Source organism: Centruroides sculpturatus, unplaced genomic scaffold (assembly GCF_000671375.1).
Source record: "Centruroides sculpturatus isolate CEXI.00-Female unplaced genomic scaffold, Cexi_2.0 scaffold219, whole genome shotgun sequence".
Classification (NCBI taxonomy): domain Eukaryota; kingdom Metazoa; phylum Arthropoda; class Arachnida; order Scorpiones; family Buthidae; genus Centruroides; species Centruroides sculpturatus.
In genome coordinates this window covers 501,230-527,314 of record NW_019384506.1, presented here as the reverse complement: position 1 = coordinate 527,314, position 26,085 = coordinate 501,230, and the positions used below count along the sequence as shown (strand labels likewise).

The window sequence follows — 26,085 nt, the reverse complement described above, 5'->3', positions numbered from 1 at the left end:
TTAAATTTTACCTTCAAAATGTTTCAATTTTTCCAAAAGAAAGGCAAATTCTTTCTCGGAATTTTCTGTATCCATTTTATTCACCACTAAAATTGCCGGTTTGTCTGTTAGTTCTTCTTTGTACAGCTCCAGTTCCTGAGAATCAGAAATAGTCAAAATAGGAGAATTGAAAAAAAATAACTCAAAACACAAAATACATTTTTGTATATTTGTAACTTACTTTGTTCAGCAGCATTACAGTTTCTAAGGCATTTCTATAGGGATAATCATACTTGTTGGAAGTCAGCCGAAATCCGGACACATCGACAACGAACAGAAGCAATTTCGTCCTGATCACATGCTTCAAAAAATGATGACCCATGCCAAAATTGTCGTGTGCACCTTCTATTAATCCCGGCAAGTCTGCTAATAATATCTGAAAAATATTTTCCAAGATTAGAAACATTATTATTTAAAAATTCATAATATTTTAAAAAACTGTCAGTAAATTATTGTAGAAACTAAATATTCTGCAATTCATTTAACATTTTTGATAATCTTTCTTAGTTACTTTTAAAATTAAGTTATGCAAATGCCATGTAGCAAATATACAAAATCAATTCAGAAAACATTCATATCAGTGAATATCAGTAACAATGATGGCTGATATTTACTAAAATAGCAAATAATTGATACTGTAAAGTAGATGTCAAATTATTTCTCTCTCTAACATTTTCTTCAAAATATCAATTTTGTAGGAATTTTATTTTGTTAAGAAATTTTTCTTTAATTGACTTAAAGCAAAAATGCTTAAATCTTGTTACACTAACACTTGTTAAAATTGAACATTGTATGTTTATTTTAGTTTAAGTTACTGAAGTCAGTCAAAATCTGGACATGTCAATGACGAACAGAAGCAATTTAGTAATGAGGATGTCCCAGCATTGTGATAAATAACCTACTGTATAAACAGAATGTTGTAGTCTTTTTACATTAAAAAGAAGCTCTTTTGTTTATTTTATTTAAGGTTTCATCAGTTAAATGATATTCAAACAGAATGATTGATACACACTTCAAAAACATTCTAGAAACTTTTCTTTTGGAATGCAACTTTTTAAAAAAAACAGTAACTTTGATTCATTACATGAATGTTTTACATAATTTAAAACAAATATGCAGTAATTAAACTTTATTTTTGCTAAATATCAACTTGATATCTTCCAAGTTTAACAAAATTTAGTGTTAGAAAAATTATTCATGCCAAATGCGAGGCTTGTGCCATGTCAGTGGAAAAGTTTGGACCATCTGAAACTGGCATAATAGTCATGTTAATTGACATTAAGAATAAAGGAAAATTATATTTTGAGACACCATGAAGTGTTGACACTAGACACCAGACTTTTTCACATCCACTTTATTTTCTTATGTAAGAAATGTCTCAAAATATAATTTAAAGAAGGACACAGTTTCAATATAGAGAACATTTTTTATATCAACCAGCAAATGCTTAAACTACTGGAGTATATTGAATCTCATATTACTGCAATTATAACTCACATGATGTCAGATATATATTTTGAAATAATTAATGCTATTTTTCATTTAAATATTCTTGTAGAGATTCAACTTGAATATTTTTCCCAGTTTATTTTCACATATGCTTTGTAATTACAACTTAGCATAATTTATAAATATATGATCTCATAAACACATGCATCATGTTTTATATATGATAATAAATGGCTTCAAAATTAATTTAAAGAAATAATGAGTTTTTTAAATAATTATTATTTAAATGAATATTTTCCTTTGCATGAAATATTATAAGATCTTTCTGCAATTTCAGCCAATATCTTCCCTTTTACTGTTCTAAATACCATTTAAGCTTGTCTAACTTCTAGCAGAATATAGTTGAGATGGAGTGTATTGAACAGTAACATTTAGAAAAAACAAAATATTTAATAGTGCACATTTACCTGTCTATTGTCTTCATACACCATCATTCCGACATTAGGCTTTATTGTTGTAACTGAAACAAAAATTTCTACTTGAATAGTTTCATAAAATTGAAATATTAAAATTACAAAATATATAAATAATTAATTTCTTTTTATTGTATTGAAATTAAAGATGCAAAAGGCAATTTCTAAATCTAGTCTCAGTTCAACTTCTTGTATTTTCTATAAAAATATTAAGCTTATAGCACTTATTATATTATCTCATTTATTTACTAAATACTGTATTTATTCTAATAAACCATGCAGTCTACAACACTTTACACTTTGAAATTGTACTGTTTATTAGAGGGCACTTACTATCACAATGCAATCATTATTTTTATTTTTTGTGATTTTGGTTTGACTATTATTTAGTAACTTTTTCACTTTATTATTATATTAATGATAATGCAAAACTGAACACATTCACATGTTATTTAAACATAAGAGAAGAGTGATAACACTGAATAGAATTTACAATTTTTACAATAAGTCTTATCTTCCTCCAATAGATAGTGAACTTACTACTAGAAGGCACTGTCTATAACTTTTTTCATCCTGCAGATTTACTATTTATTACAATAAATACAGTTATGTTCCAATGGAGAAGTTTTCTTCAACTAAAGTTTCCATTCCCTCCTAAAAAATAAATTTCAGTTTTACCAGTAACGTTAAAGATTTTAAAATATTATTTATTGTCAACTTTACACGTTCTTTCTCTTGGTCAACACATTCAAATACATTCACTTGGAATCTGATGTGTGGATTAGAAAAATTTTATATATATAGTAATACAGTCATCCCAGCTTAATTCAAAATACTGAAGACCTTGAAAACAGAACTTCAAATTATCAAATTTCAAACTAAAAGAATAATTTCTTATTTAAAAACAAATACTTGTATGGATTTTTACACCATTTATACAAACTGTTTATATTATGTATGTATGTGCCAAAAATTTTGATAGTAAGCATTTTTAAATGTTTGATTTTTCAGTTCCTAATTGGACTAGAATCGATCTGTTTTTTATTTTTTATCACAAGCTTATCATAGTTTATGACTGTTATACTTTTAATAATTCTTCCAAGAATTCCAGGTAAAGTCCAATTTTAATGGGGATAAATTGCAAAATTAGCCAGATGATGCCATTTTACACACAGCTGTGCTTAGGCAGAAAACTTCAATACAGATTCAAACTTCAAAGAGAAATTCAATTCAATGCCTTTCCTACATAAAGTCTATGGAGAGTAATATGAGATAGGAGAGTTGAGATTCCTATACCTCAATTACAAACAATCTACTTCATAAATGGACATGAAAATTACACAGTTGACAGTAAACATCTAAACAAAGCAAGAGATATTAAAATTTTAAATCTAACATGTCCCACTTTAGCACACAGGAAAAATAAAAGGCTATTATAAGAGCTGCATGCGTTTATAAGTCATACGAATACAAAATCAAAATTGAGGTACAATCACTCAGCAGTATGTAAATAAAAAAAAACACAACACCTTAATTTGCTGAGAAAAATTTAATATAAAGCAAATGTTTTCAGTCAAATCTGTTGGCCATCATCATCCTATTTTGTTTATATTCGAATATTTTAGCCTGATGATCAGTGCCGGCCTGAGGCAAGTTTCAGGATGGAGCGAGATCCTATTACGGCACCCCCCATTGGTTGCCCCTAATTTATACCGTTTAATTTTCTTTACCACTGAGGCGCCCCTAGGACTTAATGCCTGGAGCGGCTGCTCCGTTCACCCTATGATAGGGCCTGCTCTGCTGATGATGGTCAACAGATTTGGCTGCTTTTTATTAAGTATTTTCTCAGCAAATTAAGGTGTTGTGTTTTTTTGATTTACAAAATCAAAACCGAAACTCTCATTTGCCAGGCTAAAGGGTATCTGTTAACAACCCTGCGGTTGTTAACAGATCTTCCTGAAACAAAAATGAACAGTCCTCACCTAGCCCTACCAGAAGATAAAAAGTGTTTTACAGTAATTTCATTACAGTATTTGCTGTGTAGCTTTCATATCAGAAGGACATAGCCACAGGACACGACATTCATGGAAGAAAGAAGGTTCAAATATGCCAGGAAGCTGATTAGGATGAAGCCATTTATGAATGGTTTTGTAATGAAATGGCAAGAAACACCACTTTCTGGAAGTATGTTCAAGGAATATGCTGACTGAAAAATTGAAGAAGTGGACGCAGACACGAAAGTTTCAAATGGATGGGTTTATCGTTTTCAAAAATGTCATAAAATTTTTGCATACATTTGCAAACGCATACGAAACATCATTTCTTTGTACAGTGGTGCCTCGTATAACATACGCCTCAAATTACAGACGCTGTGAACAACAGACTGGCTGCAAACAACGGACTTTCCGTTCAGCAGTTATGTGAGGCGAACAACGGACTTTCTGCAAACAAATGCAAATGATGTTCCCACACTTTTGCCGTTGCCAATGACAATCTGCTATTTTTATAATATATTAGTATTAGTAGAATATATTATTAGTATATCTGAAGTACAAAGCTCCCGTTGGGATTCGGCTTGCTCCCTTGTTTATTGCGTACATCACTTCAGTGCAGGGTATTTACATTTATTCAAGTGTTGTGAAAATCATGGCTTCTAAATAAACAGAAAGGTGATTTCAATTGGAACAAAGCAAGACATCATCAGAAGGAATGAAAATTGACAAAAACTTCCTTGTCAAATGGGGACAGGTTCAGGAGTTTACCAACACTCATTATCCAAACAGAGCTGAGGCCAACAGGATCAATGATCTCTTCAATGACACCCTTGCCCATCATTTCCGACAGGTGTTGAAGAAGAGAGAGAAACAGACCACCGTGAACATGTTTTTCAAGAAGCTAGCTGCCAAAAAACAAAGGATGGAACAAGAGGAGTTGACCCTGCAAGCCCTGGTAGACTCTCCTGAATCTGATTCCAATTAAAAAACAATAAAAAGAGACCCACTGCAATGTGTAAAAAGTCTGTATCTGTATGAAGAAAGTGTTCCTCCAAGTCCTCCTCACAACATCTGACTACCCGGCATAATTGGTGACTGCTCCATTTTCATTTTTTTATGGTACAGTACGGTTATTTTATGCTGGGAACAAATTATATGTTTTAACATGTATTTCTATGGGAAAATGCATTTCGTATAACAGACTTTTCACTTAACGGACGTGCACCTGGAACAGATTAAGCACATTATACAAGGCACCACTGTATTTCCTACTTGTAAGCATAGAGTAATTATTAGTAATAATAAGAAACTGATTTCATGTAAGATAAAATCAACTATTTTAGTAATGAAATTATTACAGTAACGCTAAAAGCAAATAAAATACTTACAGGGGTAATTTGCAATTTTCGGTGATGCTCTGGATAAAGCTTTTAATAGGGTAGACTTTCCAGCATTGGGAAATCTGAAAGAAACAACATTTGAAAAATAAATAATTTGTATTTGATTATTATTTATTTAAGATGGTTCTAAATTATCTAATAAATTATTAAAATTATAATTATTAATTTAGTTAAGACATGGTGCCTAATGTCTACCTCTAGTAGCAAATTACTTAGTATTAATTATTAAAATTAGCAAAGTTATAGCCTGATTATTTATGTGATCGTTTGGTGGTGTTGTTTCTATATACATATCAGGCTTCACAATGGGTGTTATAATTATTAATTTAGTTAAGACATGGTGCCTAATGTCTACCTCTAGTAGCAAATTACTTAGTATTAATTATTAAAATTAGCAGAGTTATAGACTGATTATTTAGGCAATTGTTTGGTGATGTTTCTATATACATATCAGGCTATGCAAACTTTTTATACTTTTAATCTAACTTCATCAATTAAACACATTTATATATTTTTAAAGTGAATATAACATATGCTCAATTATCTGCCAATCATAAGAACTACAATCAGTCAGTCAGTTAGTAGAAAACTATAGTTGACAAAACTCTCCAAATATTAAAAAAATATTTTGTAAACAAAAAGAATCTTTAAATCATGCAAAAGTATTTGATTAATTAATAAATTTAGAATAAAAAGATGAGCATAATTTATCAATTTTCAGTAGCTGACTTAAGTCTTCTTTGAATTTTAAATTAAGTATTATAAACAAAAAATGTGAATTTTGTTAGTATTCATATAATTATTTATGTAAAGCATGTAAATTTAAATATGAACTAAAACTTTAAGCTAAATAATAAATTGATATAAAATTTTAAAATAATTTTTATATCATCATTTATTGTTACAATATAAAAACTTGCATGAATTTAATACAATGATTTAAAGTAAAATAAGATTGTAAATATGTTGTAAAAACTATTGAATATTTTAAGTTTTAAAATAATTACAAATACATTTAAATTTTGAAAATAATAAAAAAACAAAAGCGAACCCGACAAATCCTACATCGGCGATAAGTTTCAGATCCAAAGTAACACAGACGGACTGTCCTTTTTGTCCAAAATACTGATTTTCTTTCGAACCTCCACAACCTCCCTTGGCTATCAGAAGAGTGTCGTCTGGATTATTCAGATCGCCTAAGGAATAAGGACTTGCTTTAATTTTAAAAAAATCTCTTACATTATCTTATTGAAAAATAATCACCAAAACTCCACATAATCAACTAACTAATAATGAATTGCTTTAATGGAATAATCGTTATATAAAAATATTTACAAGCACTTTCAGGCACACTCTCATATTCAGGTAATTTAGTTCAAAAGATATTTTTACAACTTAAATTAGTGGGGCTGTGAAGTCAGAGTCGGAAAAATGTGTCGATTCTGACTCCCGCATTTTAAATTTACTTCAGCTTTTTATTTAAATGAAAAAAAATTTATTATTTATTTATTCATTTAAAAATATTTTTTTTTTTATATTTTGTTATAATTCATTTATTTTAAATACAAAATGCATCAATTTAATTTATTAAATATGTAGTAATCTTTGTAGTATTTGTGTATAGTAGTTAAATTATTTTGGCCCAATTGAATTTAAATATTTTTGATTCATTCTTTTATTATCCCTGCTCTAAATAAATACTCTATTTTTTGAATGAGCCAGACTAATTGATCAGAGTACATATTTTTGTTTTCTGAGCAAGGGACTGAAGTAGCTAGATCGCACACTTTTTAGTTGGACTAACTCTTCTGGAAGGGTGAAATTGAAGTGCAAATGCTCTCAAATACACGTACATGTAAAATTTTATTCCCCTTTCTCCTCTTATTAAATATTCATTAAAAATTAATTTTTTTTATACAAATAAATATTAATGTGCATTAAATATTAAAAATGCTAACTATAAAAGTACAGTAGTACCTTAGGATACAAAATTAATCCGTTCCTAAACTGAGATCGTATCATGAAAATGTCTTAAGATGAATAATTTTTCTCCATATGATCACATGTAAAACCAAATAATCCGTTCCAACATGAAAAACACAAAAAAATGTAGTTTTATTTGCACTTTACCTTTAAGGATAGACGATGGTGGAGGTGTAAACTGGTGGCAGAGGAGAGGAAAAAGGGAAATGTTACTAAAAGTTAACTTATATAGCATAATGTAACAATAACTTAAAAAAAATTAGTGTTAAGTTATTTTTATCTTTTCTGTTTTATATACAGTATATTTTTTAATTTTTTATTCGCTGCTTATCTCCTTCACTTCCACCAGCACTTTCACTGGAGAGAGAGGTCACTTTGTAAAATATCTATCCAAAGAGGTTTGGCTTTGCCTACTTTTTAAAATGTTTCTAAAATGACTTAGTCAAATGTCATTAAACTGAACAGCAATACGGCCAGTAAAAACATTTTTGGGATGTTTCTTTTCAATAAAATCAGTTACTTTCTGATAATACCACAAGATTTCCTTTATCGAGCGAGATCCTTCCACGATGAAGCAAACATGCAGACTGAGACCGATGAATAGAAGGAACACGTGGTCACGGCGGTGGTGCTGTGAACTAATGTAATGTTTTATGGTGAGTTTTTGTTCGTACCGTGGAGCAAAAATATGTTCAAATTGCATGTGGTATCCTGAAAATGCTAAAAATTTTGTATGCTAGAGTGTTTGTATCCTGAGGTACTACTGTATTTGGGTAAATGCCCAGGGCTCCTTTCAGAGTTCAGAGTAGGGTACCTCCTTATGAGCATCTCTGCCTCCCATAAAATGATTTGGTATTTAATTTTGTTGAAGTTGGGAGTTGGAGTCAGCCTACTAAAATTATCAGGAGTCGGAGTCAAGTGTTTTTTTACTTACTCCCCATTGCTGGGCCACTCCCAGTCTGAGCACATGTTAATCTGACTTGTGAACATATTTGATACATATTTTATAAATGACAGAAAAAGGGCTACTATTAGTATACATGGAATATAAAAAATATTTGTGGCTTGCTTAAGATTGTAAGATTAATGGGCTAAGGTAATGCAACAAATACAAGATATGTCAAGAGGAAGTGTTTCCTGGAAAGACTTTCTATGCAAAAGTAGCTCCTTTATAGGCGTTACATATGTGGAAAAACTCAGAAAACTGGAGAACAGCCCATTAGTCAGATACAAATCTGCAACACTGGTTCAGTGAATAAAACCACTGAAACAGTGTTTAGTGGTTTTATCCATTTGGTCACTGGTGAGTGTGGTCTTCCTGCCTCTGATTTATACTCAATTTGGCTCACCAATCAACAAGTTTGAGCATGAGTGGTTTAAATAAAAACATTTAATGCTTCTGTATCTTTAATATATAACCAGGGCTGTGGAGTCACGTAAAAATCTACAGACTCCAACTCCGACTCTTCCTTACCATCCGACTCCAACTCGGAGCGGACTTGTTACCGAAAAAGACCCGGAAATTCTGATGTCTTCATTTGACCTCAGAATAAAATATTGAATAAATAGAGTTGTAATAAAGATAGAGTGTAGAAACTTTTTATTCCAAAGCTAAAAGACTTCTCTAAGTAATATATAAATATGTATTCGATAATTTTTACTTTTCCAGCTGTTATATACAACAGAGGAAAAGTGTAGCGCTCAGTCAAAAAATAATCCCTCCCAAATTTTTACATTTTTCGACTCAGGACACTTTGAAATTTCGAGATATGCAAAAGATTCAAGGTTTTTTTTCTATATGTGTGGATGTTAGACTGTGTGGGGGGGGGCATGATTTTGTTCACCCTGTTTGAAGCCTGATAATTTCTGTGGTCAGAGTGGTCAGAATTGAAGTCAGATGGTTTAACACAAGAGTAGGTTATTAAGCATCAAAGTGGTTGAACTAAATCATGTCCCCATATATATTCTAACATCTTAGGCGAGAACATCTGAACGGGTTTTACTGTACTATTATAAAATGGCAAAAAAGCTTACTTTGAGGGTAAAGATGAGTTTTATTTTATTTTTTTAAATTTTGAACACTAATAACGAGTAAAATATTCATTAAGAGATATGACACATGACCACTTTTATGTTTTCACCCTGTCGACCTTTAATTAAGAACCAAAATTTAATAGTATTAATGCCCCTTTATACGCAAGCCACAGAGCCACATTTCGTTTCTTAAACTTTACCCATTCTGAGATACTAAACAATATCTCAGAACAGAAAATAAATTAAACAAATTAGATGCCAACACACATGCACGCGCAAATTTTTCTCCTTTATTGACTTTTTTGAGGGGTTTGGGAGGTCTCCAAACACGTAGATTTGCAAAAAAAAACTTGGAGGGTCAAATTTGACACGATTCCAATACTTTTCCGTTTTATATACCTAACAAGTTGGTAAATAAAAAGGAGTTGGAGTCGGCGGATTTTTTGACGACTCCGACTCCACAGCCCTGTATATAACACTATAAATATATGTAAAAATTGAAAATGCATACAAATAAATATTTACCTTTAAAAAATTATTCCATGTCTACTTATTTTCATCAAATTTACTGGTAAAAAATATCAAATTACCAGTATATTTACTGAAATAACATCTCTTAATTAATTAATTAACTGATTACCAGTAATGCAATCCCTAGTTTCAAACTTCTATCATACATCCATACACTTCTTGCCATCTTGACATTCTGTTTTTCATCAAGATTTTCCAAAATTGCAATGAGGTGATACCTTTTGTTCTAATTTTACACCTCTCAAGCTATGGCTCTTCTTTTAGCAATGTCTCTTAAGTGTTATTAATTAATGAAGGATGGAAAATGGCGTACTGAACGTAGTGTAATGGTCAGCACACAACAATCAACTCTTAAATTTGAACTAAACTTAATCTCCAAAAGATAATCAGAAATTTGGATACAAAAGGCAATTTAGATAGTAACATAAGCATGGAATTCATTTCTCAGTCTTTCTCTGTTGATTCTAAATAGAAGAATTCATATGTAAAAGGTGAGAAAGCAGTAATCACTGAAAGAATGATCTAGATTCTGCAGCTACAAGACAATAAGGGATCTTGCGAGAAATAGGAGAGAATGGTGTATCTTTATATATTGGAGACATAATCTGTAAAATGACAGAAAAGACTGATGGAAGAAAAAACCAATTAACACAATCTTACCATATGCAAATGTTTTATTAGATAACAGCAACCATCAATTATAAGGATTATTATGTTTAATTGTTTATATTCAAAATAAAATGTTTTTGTTAACTCAAATGCTGCTTCATATGTGTAGTAGATTATTGGCAATTAACTCTATTAATCATGAATCAATTCTGCTGGTCAAATGCTGTACATTGGCAAGAGTGCCTCCTTAATATATTTTGTAAGTGTAGATGTATAGATTTATATTTTTGCTGCTGTGATAGATCTAGAGTTAGTTTGAAATGGCACCATGCAGTCTTTCCAATGGGATGGTGTGTGTAAGAAGGTCCTTGCTGCTTAATATTGCACATAAAAGAGATTCAAATGCTACATCTCATCAAATTCTCATCTTTTAGACATTTAATGGGTTCATTTATTTGAATTTTTAAGAAATAATTTATATATCCACTGATGTAAAACTTTTTTAATAAATATATAGGTTAAAGTTACTGATCTCTAAATTTCATAAGAATTTTTGTACACTAAAAATAATTACAATTACATAAGAAGAAAATTAAAAATTACTGATACAATAAAAATAAAAATAAATATATTAAGTTAGAATAAAAGGATATTTTAATCTAATTTTACTTAATGATTTTACCTAGCACTCTTTTTTTCTGATTAATAACAGTTATTCCCGTTGGAACGTCGATGATCAAATCTTCTCCTGGCCTTCCCAGAATTCTGTATTTTCTAAAAATTACAACAATAACCTTATATTTAATTTATATCTTCAGTCTGTTTAAAATTTAATAATTATTATTGATAAAAGTTTAGATCTCTGTCATTTCAATATTTGAAATTTATTTTTTTAAAGTTTTTTCACATAATAATAGATAGATAAAATATCCAACCAATCAACTTTTTCCATAAAATTGGTAATTGTAAATGAAATCTTCTCAACCAAACATTTTTAACTCTGTCACACAGCACAATGAGAACATTTTGTTATGATTAATGTTCATTTCGTTTGTTTGTAATAGTTCGTACGACAGTGTGAACCTTATACACTAAACTACGCTTCATTCGCACACAATCCATGACTCACTTTGATCTCGATTTACCTACAATCTGGATTGTGACTGTTGCCAGTCGAACGTCGTGCTATTCGCACAGGCAGTCTGCTTGAAAAGAACCCGACTATTACATGCAATGATAAAACTGACATAACTACGCGGTTAGTCACAAACATCAACAAACAAAATGGAAGTTTTCGTTAGAAATAAATACTTTTTCTTGCCATATATCTAATAACAGACAGATGTCATCATCTTTCCAGTTGTCTTTTTTATTTCTCTGTCAATAGCCCAACATGTGTTCTGCAGCCATCTTGTATTTTCTCGTGCATGTGGGATTGTAGTATCTTTCTTATGGCAGGATCTAGTTTCAAGAACTCTCGAGTCAATTGCGATTGAACTGTGTTTCAGTCAAGATTGAAATGGTCGAGAGAGATTGCACCATGGCATAGACGCCGACCTTGGTCACAACATAGATCGAAATGCTTGGTGCAAACCCCCGTTTTCACCGAGCATTAATTATAACGCCAGGGTATAAGCTTAAAAATGAATTTCTTAAACACTACTTATGAGAAATGCACAGCAGAATTCCTTAAATCTAAAAAAATTTAAAAGGTTTTGCTAAAGTTTCTATAAAAATAAGAGTAACAAAAATAAAATATCTTTTACAAGGAGGAAACTTGTGGACTTGTGTTAGTAGGAAGACTTATGTCTATTTAATACTAATAAACTGAACATGAACCTGAATCTTAATACTATTAACAGATAGACAGACAGTGTGAAAACTAACAAGCACAATGACAAACTAGATAAGATAAATGGACCAACAGAAGACAAATAAGCAAGACCCCAAATTCTCATTTTTTTTAATTTAATTTTAACAGACATCTTCAGGTATATATAACAAACAAATTACAAATTCAATTAACTTAATTTTAATTTGTTTGTAAAAACTTGTTTGATTTTAATTTATCTATTTTGTTCTACATTATATATACCTCAAGAGGTCTGTTATAAACAGATAAAAACATTACTAAAAATGTGTTAATTTGAGGTATGCTGCATACAAGGGGTGTTCAAAAAGTATCGGACCTTTGGTTGGCAAAAATACATTTATAGATTTTAAGGTACAAAACCCTAATTCCCTTCAAAGTAGTCTCCTTGGTAATGTATACACTTCTCCCAGCACTCCTGCCATTGCTGAAAACACTGCTGGAACGCATCTTTTGGAATGGTTATCAGCCGGTCCGTCGCATTTTGCATGATGTCTTCTGTTGACACAAATCGGGTTCCTTTTAGCAGCATTTTCAGCTTGGGAAATAGCCAAAAGTCACACAGAGCCATGTTGGGAGAGTATGGAGCATGATGAACCACAGGAATTTTGTGTTTGGTGATGAAAGTCTGAATCAGATGTGCAGAATGGGCAGGTGCGTTATCATGATGGAGCTGCTAAGTTTTGGTTGACCACAGATCAGGTCATTTGCGTCGCACAGCATCACAAAGACGACGAAGGACCTCTTGGTAGTACTCCTTTGTGATGGTTTGGCCTTGCGGTGCGTACTCACAATACACCACCCCACAGGAGTAAAAAAAACTGTCAACATGACCTTGACATTTCTGCGGACCTGCCGTGCTTTTTTGGCCTCAAGGATTGTCCCCAAAAGCCTGCTGAATCTTGTGAATGGTTTCCACTTGGGTATTGCCAAGCTTTTAACAAAATTTGATGAAATATCACTGTTCATGTTGTTCAGTCATTTTCCAACTTAATGGAATCCGACGAGCGCTCACTACATGTCCTCACTGATAGGCCAACTGCCAGCGACTGACGCTTCTTGCAGGCAGGAAAAAATTCCAGACTGTGCATGACTGTCCCCTCCACAACTCCACCAAAAGAGACCTCCCGTGCATCATTGGTTTACGCGGGAAAAATAAAGGTTCGATACTTTTTGAACACCCCTCGTATATTTTTCTTTCCAGAAAAAGATTGAGTTGATTCCAATCCCTTTTACTTTTATCATGATGATAATCCTGCACTTTTAACAAAACATAAAGACAGTAAGTGATCTCTTTGAATAAGTCACTTCTTCACTTCAATTCAAACAAAGAACCCTAGATATTAATCTAGGAGGTTCTTTGCTTGTTAGGTTTACCAATTTCAGATTATAAATTATTTTCAGACTGTTAAGGCATAGATGTTCCTCCATAATTAAATCAAAATTATAAATGAAAAATATGTCCTGCAATATATTGATATTTTGATAAATTTTTCTTAACTTGACAATAGTATATGCACAAAATGAGAGAGCTAATCTTCAAGATGGTAATGTGAGTTTAAAACGTGTATAAAAAAAATTTATTATTTTTTATTAATCCATTCCAAAATGATTAAAAATGAACCTATTACTTGGCTGAGCCTTATTCTGTACAAGTACAATAAAGTTATGTAGATCAAATCATTTAAAATATCAAAAAAAATCTATACATTATGGAGAAAATAAAAATACACACACATAATGAATTCAAATGCATACGTACTTACTATGTTCACCTGATCCACCAACAAATCTTTTATTTGGTTGCTTTTGAGTAACGTCCCTTAACGTCAGCTCACTTGTTGCTTTCACATACACATCGCCACCCTTCCCTCCAATTCCACCATATTTTGGCAGTCCATTTCCTCCACTTCCTCCTCTGGCATAAATGTATATACTATCTAGAAAGTTCCTATGCCTTTTCTGAAAAGTAATTTAATTCAGTCAATAAAATTTTTAAACAGTAAATAAAATTTATCAACATGCAATCTACTGTATTTACTCGCATATAAGACAAGTTTTTATTCATTTTTCACTGCTTCAGAAACCTAGGTCGTCCTATATGCACGAATGAAGGAGTCTTTGCATTTTTGCAATAATTTCTGTTAACCATGTATACTTCATGCTGTCATTATAGGACTACAGTCTATTTATAGTAAGTTGGCACCTACTGTAAACAAATTAAGACACACACCCCTTTGTTTATTGGTTTAATCCTACATCCATCAATTAAAAACCATGTTGCATGTCATTCGTTCGCAGAAAATATTTACTCATTATTTATAAAAACATTAATGAAATAAAAAATACACTACAATTTTATTATTATTATTGATATAAAGGGTGAGTCATAAGTTTCACGCTTTTGTAATAGCAACACTAATCGGTCAGTTATGACTCAATGTTTCTGTATCATAATCTGAATAAACAAAAGTATGTATTTTTGTGAAATGTATTAAATATTTTCTTTATTTATAAATGTTAGTGTAATTTTGGCCTGTACCTTTAATATTGGACTCCCCCACAGACATTATGTTTTGATCTCGGTTATCCCACAGAGTTATTTTGCAAAGCAATCATTTGACTTGAAAATGGATGAAAAATTTGTTATTGAAGTACTTTTGTGATGGTTTTCAAATAATCTTAATGCTACAGTCACAGCAAAGGAAATTTGTAAAGTGGAAAGTTCAAGTGTTATCTCTTAAAGAATTGCACAATACTGATATAAACATTTCAAAGCTGGAATGCTAAACCATGAAGATTATTCTTGGCCTGGAAGACCTATAACAGTGGATTCTAAAGCTTTAAAATTAACTGCTGTTTCAAATCCAAGCACTCAAAGACTATCTAACAAACTGAGATGATCACAATCTAGTGTTGTTCATCATTTTCATAAGCTTATAAAAGTTAACAGAAACTGTTGTGTTATACAGGTAACCCCCGTATAACACGGCACTTCTATAGCACGGATTCGCTCTAACACGGTTCGAGAATTGGTACCATCCCCCGTATAACACGGTACTTTTATAGCACGGATTCACTCTGACACGGTTCGAGAATTGGGTAAAACCCTCGTACAACAGGAAATGTAATAAATTTTTACATACTTAAGTAATAATAGTTCACGAAAATTATTATTTTCGTGAACTATTAGTACTTAAGTATGTAAATTTTCTCTTCTCGCCTTCTGTCGATACACGTGGTCCTTCTCGAAACTTGTTTCAATGTTGCCAGATCGCGACGCTTCTGCTTCTGATGTTGCCGAATGTTTTTCCCTTATTCCATACTTGCTTTATTCTTCATAAGTGCTTAGCACCATATAAGGAAATTTATAAAGACCTTTTAACTAGAAGCAAGCAATCTAAAATTACATACATTTTGCAAAAGGTAAAGCATGGATCTGAAGATAATGCAGAAAAATGCTCAGAGGATAAGGATAACTTGCCAAAAAGAAAACGCTCTCGGTTAATTAATAGTGTTTTTAGTGATGACGAAGAAAACATTGTTTAATTTATATTAATATGTATCACTTAAAAAAATTTTAATGAAGATATTTATCTTAATTATGAAAATATACTAGTATGTTTTTTAATTTTTGGAACCTAACCCTCCTTTTCGTATTAGTTCTTTGTTTCGTATAACACGGATTCGCATAACACGGCAATTTTTTGGAACATAACTACCGTGTTATACGGGGGTTACTTGTACCTTGTAATTTGACTCCTACACAAGCTCAGCACTATGTTGAAATATGTTGTCAATTGCTAATAAAGCCTAATAATAGCATTTCATCAAAGGGACTGTCACAGGGATGTAAAGTGGATATATTTTTGTAATCTAGTCAAGCAAAATCAATGGTTAGATCTTGCACATTTACCAGAACCAGTTGCAAAAAAAGATATGCTTCAAACACAAAGAATGACTTTGTATATGATGGAATTTCAAGGGTCCACTTCACTCAGAGTTAGTTCCTGATGGTTGTAGCATTAACACAGAACTTCGTTGTGCCCAACTGGATCAAATGTATGCAGCTTTAATCAATAGAAAACAGATATTTCTTTAACAAGATAATGCTTCTCCACATGTTACACATTCAACAAAAGCAAAACTTCAGGAACTAAACAAATGGAATCAATGCCACATCCAACATTAAGCCTGGACTTAGCACCTTCAGACTACTACCTTTTTCAGTCCACGGTGCACTTTATGCATGGAAAACAATCTGAAAATCTTATGGACATTGAAAATGGAATCAGGGAGTTTTTTGCCTCAAAATCCAAGAATGGTCAACTGCAGAATTAAAAAATTGGCATCAAAATGAATTACTCTTCGAGATTTCAAAATGGGTAAACAATATTAAACACAATGGTCTTCACTGATCTTGAGATTTTGAAGAATAATCCTTTACTGTTATCTTTTATGTACATTTCTTTATACCTTATAAAAACCACAAGGATTTGACTCGCTTTCTATTTATACAGTTGAACTTCACTACAACAATATTTTGGGAATCAGGAAAATATTGTTATACTGGGATTATCATTGTAGTGAGGTCTTAAAATTTAAGAACTGAGATCATTAAGAATGTGAAATTTAGATTAAGTAAAAGAAACAGTACACCTTGTAACTCCAGTAGTATATTTAATAAATCATAATGTTTTTGATTTAGGACCATAGACCTTCCTCAGTGAAGTACATATTTAAAATAAAATGAACATAGACATATCAAATTCAATGAACATAATTTAAAATTAAAAAGTGTTCTTTTGTTAGAACACTTTTTAATTTTAAATTATGTTCATTGAATTTGATATGTCTATGTTCATTTTAGAACACACTCACAGAAAAAAATTAATAATTAATAATTAAAAATAATACAAATAAAAAGAAAGATTAATACAGTCGACCCCCCTATAACATGGTAGATATGTTATGGTTTTTATGAATCCATTTTCTACGAGTCCAGCCAATCACAGCCCGACACGTATGCAGTTTACGCACTACAACTGTTTGAAAGGTTTCTTCCATAAAATTAATCGATTCTAGACTAATTCGACTCAACATTTCCAAAATACGTATAATTTTTTGGGAATAATCCATATAAACTATACTATAAACAAAAAATTGTAGGATTACTTACCGAGCGTGCACCATTCGACTATGCCATTGCTTAAGTTTGTTTTCGTCGTGGAGCTTGTCATCGAATGGTGCTCGCGTGCTTCCCGATAAATTATTTTTTTGCAAAAGATTTGCTGAACTTTGGAGACATCATTAATATAAATATAATTTTTATGGACATTAAATAATAAATGGGTTTTAGTAGGTCTGCTGCTCGTTTAAACTCAACGGTTTGTACGATATCCGCTATTGGTCTAGATTCGATCAATCCTGTCGCAACACGAGTAGGCAATGACATTTTACCAAATTATACGAGTTTTTTTTAGCATGTTTGTACGAATACTGTCGCAATTTTTTCGCCGTGATATAAGAATCCGAACTATAGGAACTCGTGTTATAGGGGGGTCAACTGTATAAACAAAAATAATTATTAGAGGACTAAGTCCAGGTTATATTTCGCACAAGGATTTCCATGCCAGAGGCACGATTACTAGAATATAAGGTTAAAGAATGCCCATAAGAAGTGCATCAAAAAAGCATCTAGAGACAAACTTTGCTACCAGGGCAGCACTGCCAGAAATTCAGGCCACATTAGTTACAGCTATAGTAGGTTTGTTAATATAGAAATTGTTTGGTTTTGATGTAATAATGCCTTCTAAGCAGTGGGTTCCGAGGTGTAAACGTGGCTATGCCTCTTATAAAAAAAAACGTGCTATGTTTTCATTTCTGAGAGATCCGGAAAAACAAAATGTATGGAAAAGGAATATACTAAGAGACTTCAAAATCACCAAGAACTTCTTCATTTGTATTCAATTGCAGATGTGAATGATGCTATTGGGACCATAACAGAGCTGTAGAGAATATCTATAAGAGTAAAAAAAGCCAAAGGAACCATACCTGTAAATGTGACCTTTTGCAACCTTTAGCCCTCCCAAATCAGTCAAACGCAATTGTGTCATGCCGCGCACTCTACTAAGATTATCGCATTTATTCCACGACTATGCCGGCTTTGAGTAGCCTATTTGACTGTTCATGGAGTACTTGATGTTATATAGTTTTAGGGGATGTGGGTGCTTGCTTCCACCTGGGTGCTGAGGTGCGAACACTAGCAAGCACCAGAGCACATGACTACATGCTCCGCATCGGTCAAGGCGAGAGATCACATGCCTTAACCAATGTGAAGCATAGAGAATAGGCATTAGTACTGGTTCAAGGCAAAAACTATTTCTGGTCAGTAAAAGTTAATGCATTTATTCTTTGTTATTGGCACTGATTGCAGTAGCTAAAATATAACATGCTTGCAAGCGTGACCTCTGCAAGCAAGATGGAAACTGGAACTGCCACCATTGAGTTCCACATTTGGAGACAAATATCTTGAAAACAATTGGATGTTGGATTTTTCTTCATTCTTTACCAATAAATATCATTAGAATGTCTGATAACTTTGCTGTACTGTCAGTTAAACATGTAATAGACTTAGCAGAACAAGCAGAGTGACTCCGTATAACACTTGGAAGTAGGCTTTAGGCTGATTTTGAAGAGCAAAAGATCACATTTAGAAGTATGATTCCTTTGACTTTTTTGTTCCTATGGGTATGCTCTACAGCTGTTAAGATCCCAACAGCATCATTCACATCTGCTAACTTTGTTTCCGAGTTGTATTTTGATAGTCATTGCATTATAAGGATATATGATGTAATTATTAAGGAGTAAAACATACGAAGAAATGTTTTTTAACCAACACTAAGACAAGAGGTAATTCCTATTATTTTTCCCAGGAGCAGAAGGACTAAGAGAGAAAACTGTAGAGCTGACCATAACCAAAAGTCATGTAAGACTCCTGCATCCTTCCAAACAGCTGCTGCATTTACTACTGTTATGTGAAAAACACATTTCTCAATATACAGAAGATAAGAAATTTGTTATTGTTAGAACATTTGATGATATTATAAAAGATAGCAACTTGGTTTTAATCACTTTAGGATGTAAAGATCATTATGTACAATTAGTTTTTCACACACAATTCGGTTTTATGTAACCACAAAAATTCATTTTTTTTCACAAGAGAATAAGTTTAAGTAAAAGTAACAAAGTGGTCAATAAAAATGCTAGGAAACTATTTAAACTGTAACTAACTAATAGAATAAACTTTTATCTACTGAGGAAATTTTAATTTTCATTAATGTTCTGAACTTATTTCACAAATCATCATCAGATGAATTAACATTTGAATATAGAAAAAAATTTAAAATATGAAGGTTTACAATATAGAAAAACTTACAGCATATTTATGTTACCATACAAATAAAATAAAAAGATAAAAACAAAAATAAATATAGTGCGTGATTAAATAAAAATACAAAATAAAAAAATGGTCAGAAAAAAATAAAAGTGTGTGAAATTTTGTATTAACAAGAAATAGTATTGTATTTAGTTTTAAACTTATTTTAACATAAAATAACTGTGTGTAAATCAGTTGCATTCTCTGACAAAAATACTTTTAATTTGTGTATATCATATAAACTATGTATGCACGATACAGTATATACTGTGTGCACAGTTTAACACAATACTGTGCGTTGTGCCACATAGTCAGGATGAAAACTGGCCTGAGTTGTTGATAAGACCGCACTTGTGGTAGAGCTTGTCTCTAGACAGGTTTTAGAAGAGAGTTCTCCAACCTTATATTCTAGTAATCATGTCATAGGTAAGGTGTCAGCATCCCTATGATTGATACAAAATAGGTTTTGGATGGCTTTAAAAATTTCTAACATTTCTAAGAACCTAATAATATTAGAGTTCTTAGCAGGTCTAATGATTCTGGCCCCATCCCATTTTATTCGTATATCTCGTTCAGTGGCATAAGCCGCTAAGGCAGTAGAAATGAGATGCTTTTCCACTGTGTATTTATGTTTTTTAATCCTTTTTGCCAAAGTATGTCTGGTGGCTCCCATGTGTTAGATTTGTTTCAAAATGCTAGTCCTCAATTGGAATCATGTAAACACTGGAGGAGTTATTGTGGCTGACAGTGTCCTTGTTGTTAAGTAAGAGTCCAAAGTCAGTCAGATTATGCTTATATATAATGATTACATTGCTCATATTGGCTAATTCTTTATGTATTTGTCTTAGTATGGAAAAATAATGTAACACAATTCTCCTCTTAGATGCCAGTTGGGAAGATATAGCTGTTGTGCTTTTAAAGGCACTAATTGATTTACATATCAAAGTTGGGAAATCCACGTTGTTTGGCAATTCTTTCAGTATAATTCAATTCAATGTAAGTGTTAACTATAACAGAGCAATGGACGCCCATTGTATTAAGAACCTAAATTCTGAGAGTTTAATGGATAGCAGATTATAGGAATTGTGTGGTAGGAAAATATGTTGGTATGTGGGCTTACAGTAAATATTAGTGTGGATTCTGCCATCTTTACAAGTGATAGATATGTCCAAAAAATGGAACAAGTGTCAATTTCTTGCTCCAAGCTTAGGAGGAGGACATATCAGTTGCTGTTGAGATTGTTAAGAAACAGATTTAGGTCCAGTTTTTTTGCACCACAAAATAAAAATATCATTGATTTACCTAGTGTAAATCACAATATGATGTAGAAACATTGGTAGAATCTCTTCGTCCAAACGGCAAATGACAAGTTCAGAAAGGATCCTGGAGATGGGGCTGCCCATGGGAACACCTATTCCTTGTACAGTACATAAATGTTGCTATCAAATGAGAAAAAGGAAGTATAACACACAAAATGTGCCAGTTCCATAATGTACTTGTGATTTTTGGGAGCATGTTCCATGTTGGTGAGTAGGAAGTCCCTAAGAGCATAGAAACAAGGAGATAGTTTAATAGATGGGTAGATATTGGAAGTCTATTACTGTTACGTACTCATCATCTGCCAATGCTGTTTTTAAGCCTGTCCAACAACTGTATTGAACTGTTAAAGGTAAATAGATAATGTGATTTTATGTTGTTTTAAAACCTTATTATTTGCTTTTCAAGTAAGAAAGTGGGTGAGAGCATTTTTCAACAATTGGCTGTATTTGGGTTGCAGGCTTTTGTGTTTTAGTGAAGGTAAAGATGCATGGAACCCTGGGTGCTAAGATGAACGAATTACGCATGTGGAGGACATTTGCTAAAGATGTGTCAGTGAATCATTTTACCCTTTATTGTAAGGAATTCAAGTAATATTCAATATTCAGTATAAAATCCTCCAGAAGAAATCAAGGGAGAGGAACATACTATGAATCAAATTGCAAGGTTTTCTCAAAGCATTGTGGTGGTGTTATATTATCCTATGTGATGATCGGGGATGTTATGGTGCAGTCCTCTTATGTTTTGCTTGTAAAAGATCCATTTGAACAAAATATATAAAACATTATATTTCTCTTCATTCTTTGGTCTTTTTCAAAGATGTAGAAGAATTGGATTTATGTTTTTTTAAATAGAATAAAAAATATTGCTTTATTGCATTTTCATTGGCAAAATTTAAAAAGTTTGAAAAAATTGTAGACCTATAAATTCCCACTGTCATTCGTCTGTCCATCTTTCCTTAATCTCGAGAATTGAGTTAGATACATGAAAGACAAGACCAGATATGAAAACCTTAGAGGAAGGAGGCCCCAATTAACTATATACAAACTTCTGATGAAACCAGAAGTGGTGTTATCTCAATTCAAAAATTTCCCCTGAAAGGTGTTAATTAGATGACTGGCACAACTCTATTATTAAAGGAAAAGTATGACGTGAGGGCAAACCATTACTAATTTGAGGTGGAGAGCGTATATTTTAAATTAAATAAATTAAAAATATGATTAAAAATTGCAATATTTATGAATTATTGCATGAATTATTTATTTTGCTTCATCCATATTAATAACCTTTTATTGAATTTCAAGGATAAATTTTCCTAAATTATAGAATGTTTTGAAAGTTTCTTTATACGAATAAAGTTTAATTCTTAATTTGTAAAAATAGTTTTGTCTTATTGGTTACAAAGTAAAAATATGCAATTCTGAAACAAAATTATTTGTTAATTTGCTAACAAAATTTAAATTTTTCCTTAGATTTCATCATTAAAAATAACAAAATTATCATTTGTTTTCAGTGAATACTTTAAGGCAGATTCGCCTCATCAAAAAGTAATCTTAATTGACTGTTCTAAAAATATTACATTGTTTACGAGAAAATATTTGTTTTGGATGTTTATTTTGAACTGTTTGTATAAAATGTGATACCAAAATAGAATTTTTAATATCTGATATATAATTAAAGATGTATTATTACTTATCCAGCAGCAATTTTCAAACTGTAGGCCTATACATTTCCACTATCATACGTCTGGGCGTAAGAATGCCGACCAGCACGCATCGTCACCCGTACAGATGCACAAACCTGCAAATTGCAACCTGCCAGAAAACAATACGTGGTACCCGCGCACAACTTGACACACGGCGATGACCACATCACTTTCGATTTTGGTATAACTAAAAGTTGTCCGGGAATTAAAGCCTCTTTTGGGGTGCTTTGAGAGCCTGTGGAAATTTGGGGCCCAGAGGTGTACGCCTGCATGGTAATCCTTCACGGGGTATAGTCACAACAGCGAATTAGCGTGTTTTCCTTTAAATCACTAGTTACCAATATATCAATAGTATATTTTGTACAAATGAAGATTTTATTTAATTAAAATTNACGTTGTACGCCGAACGAACGAAGTGTTGCCAGACCACTTGACGATTTCTCTATTCGTTTACTAATTTTAAAAATATAAACAGATTTTTCCATTCGATATTTATATTTAAAATTAATCAAAATTAAAATAAAATATTAGTAAGTCGATAAATATCTGCTACGATTTCTTTTAATGTTCGAAATATTACCGAACGAGCGCGTGCTCGAAATACCGTATATTCTTAAAAATGTTTATAAAATTATTATATTATTTCTGTAAAATTCTTAAATATTTCTCTACTGCAGCTTTGTTGTTAAAAATAAATTTTTAATCATTTTAAACCGAATTTTTATATTTTCTTATCGTTAACGACTGGAGAATTTTTTTGTATGTCGGAGTTGGCAACACAACACTGACACTCACGTGGTCGACTTGTGTTTACGTCGGAGATGGTTCGTGTTGGTTTGAGTCTATTTCAGTCCTTCAAAGTGAGTATTGTCGAGTGAATACGGTACTACACTTTATTGCTACATATCGATAATATTTTTATAAGGATGGCAAAATTACGAAATAGACAAAGAGTCGACCCGTATGGAAAATCGGGTCTTAAAATTTTTGAATTGGTAGAAATTATTATGATACGCTTCTTGTCTAGTCTTCGGAATGGCTTTGTGAGCGCTAAGATTGGCTTTACTTTACCTCTAGACTTATTACATCACCATAGGACATCAAATTAGATTTAGAAAAACACTATTTTATTTTCAGAATGCATTTCGGACATGGGAGTCCCTCATCAGCTTTTTGCTACAAAATTAATAGGAGGTTGACAAATTTTATAAAAAGACCATGATTGACAGAAATGAACAAAGAATATGGACTTACATTTGACATGTGGATTTGATGCGTTGAACATTAATTAAAAGACTAAGCATGCGATACAACAAGATTTTCCATTAAAAATGGTAATGTTGCTACAATAACATAATAATAAACTGAGGTTATGGTAAACAGTAAAGTTGTAAAAATATACATTAGTAACGTTGTGAAAATATACATTGTTAAAACAAAATGATAAGTAGATTCACAGTAACACGAACAGAGTAACAAGACGATTCAAAATACATTCCAGGGTAACAGTCACCCTCACCCCTATCCGTTTTCATACTCTCTCCTCCCCCCATACCTCCTCTGGTCAAATATGCATACAACGATTCGTGTAATTTTAATAAGCTTGGACAAAGAGAAATTCATGATTTTCTCTTTGTTTTTTTATTATTTCTAAGTGTTCGTACCATTTTGTTTTATAAGTATTTTGTTCCTTTTTAAGTATTTTGACAGTATCCTTTACAATCTGACAGCCTTCATTATTACAGTGGGTGGCTACAACTGAGCTATCATTGTTGTGTGCTATGTCAGAGATATGTTCATTGAAATGGACCTTTAATTTCCTACTAGTTTCACCAATGTAAGATTTGGGTGTGGTACAGCCACATTCAAATTTGTAAACAAAGTTTTTTTTGTTCCATATGTTAGCTTTTCTGTTAGGTACGTTTATTTTCTGATGTAAGCTGTTGCAATGTTCGGGTACCATATTATTATTATACTTAATTTACTTTTAATTCTTTCAAAAATATTCGTAACATAAGGAATTTTAAAAAATTTATAAGCAGTGTTGTCAGTTGGTTGTTTGTGTGCATTAACATATTTATTATTAAGCCAGTTACTGATCATGCGATTGCTATAACTGTTCATTAAGTACATTTGTATCATGGTATGCATATTTGACCAGAGGAGGCGTGGGGGAAGGGAGAAGTGTAAAAACGGATAGGGGTGAGGGTGATGGTTACCCTGGAATGTATTTTGAATCGTCTTGTTACTCTGTTCGTGTTACTGTGAATCTACTTATCATTTTGTTTTAACAATGTATATTTTCACAACTTTACTAATGTATGTTTTTACGACTTTACTGTTTACCATAACCTCAGTTTATTATTATGTTATTGTAGCAAGATTACCATTTTTAATGGAAAATCTTGTTTTATCGCATGCTTAGTCTTTTAATTAATGTTCAACGCATCAAATCCACATGTCAAATGTAAGTCCATATTCTTTGTTCATTTCTGTCAATCATGGTCTTTTTATAAAATTTGTCAACCTCCTATTAATTTTGTAGCAAAAAGCTGATGAGGGACTCCCATGTCCGAAATGCATTCTGAAAATAAAATAGTGTTTTTCTAAATCTAATTTGATGTCCTATGGTGATGTAATAAGTCTAGAGGTAAAGTAAAGCCAATCTTAGCGCTCACAAAGCCATTCCGAAGACTAGACAAGAAGCGTATCATAGTAATTTCTACCAATTCAAAAATTTTAAGACCCGATTTTCCATACGGGTCGACTCTTTGTCTATTTCGTAATTTTGCCATCCTTATAAAAATATTATCGATATGTAGCAATAAAGTGTAGTACCGTATTCACTCGACAATACTCACTTTGAAGGACTGAAATAGACTCAAACCAACACGAACCATCTCCGACGTAAACACAAGTCGACCACGTGAGTGTCAGTGTTGTGTTGCCAACTCCGACATACAAAAAAATTCTCCAGTCGTTAACGATAAGAAAATATAAAAATTCGGTTTAAAATGATTAAAAATTTATTTTTAACAACAAAGCTGCAGTAGAGAAATATTTAAGAATTTTACAGAAATAATATAATAATTTTATAAACATTTTTAAGAATATACGGTATTTCGAGCACGCGCTCGTTCGGTAATATTTCGAACATTAAAAGAAATCGTAGCAGATATTTATCGACTTACTAATATTTTATTTTAATTTTGATTAATTTTAAATATAAATATCGAATGGAAA

General features: G+C 31.9%; 1 protein-coding gene across 1 annotated transcript; it reads right to left on the bottom strand.

The window, feature by feature from the left end:
• Window positions 1-25,767, bottom strand: LOC111622225 (GTP-binding protein 10-like). Its single transcript, XM_023364577.1, has 8 exons — window positions 25,704-25,767; window positions 14,145-14,344; window positions 11,195-11,286; window positions 6,407-6,551; window positions 5,344-5,417; window positions 1,956-2,008; window positions 221-415; window positions 1-135 (listed from the first exon to the last, which is right to left on the bottom strand). The coding sequence occupies exons 1-8, from the start codon at window positions 25,740-25,742 to the stop codon at window positions 1-3; spliced, it is 933 nt and encodes a 310-aa protein (XP_023220345.1). The 5' UTR covers window positions 25,743-25,767.
• Between the last annotated feature and the right edge of the window lie 318 nt (window positions 25,768-26,085).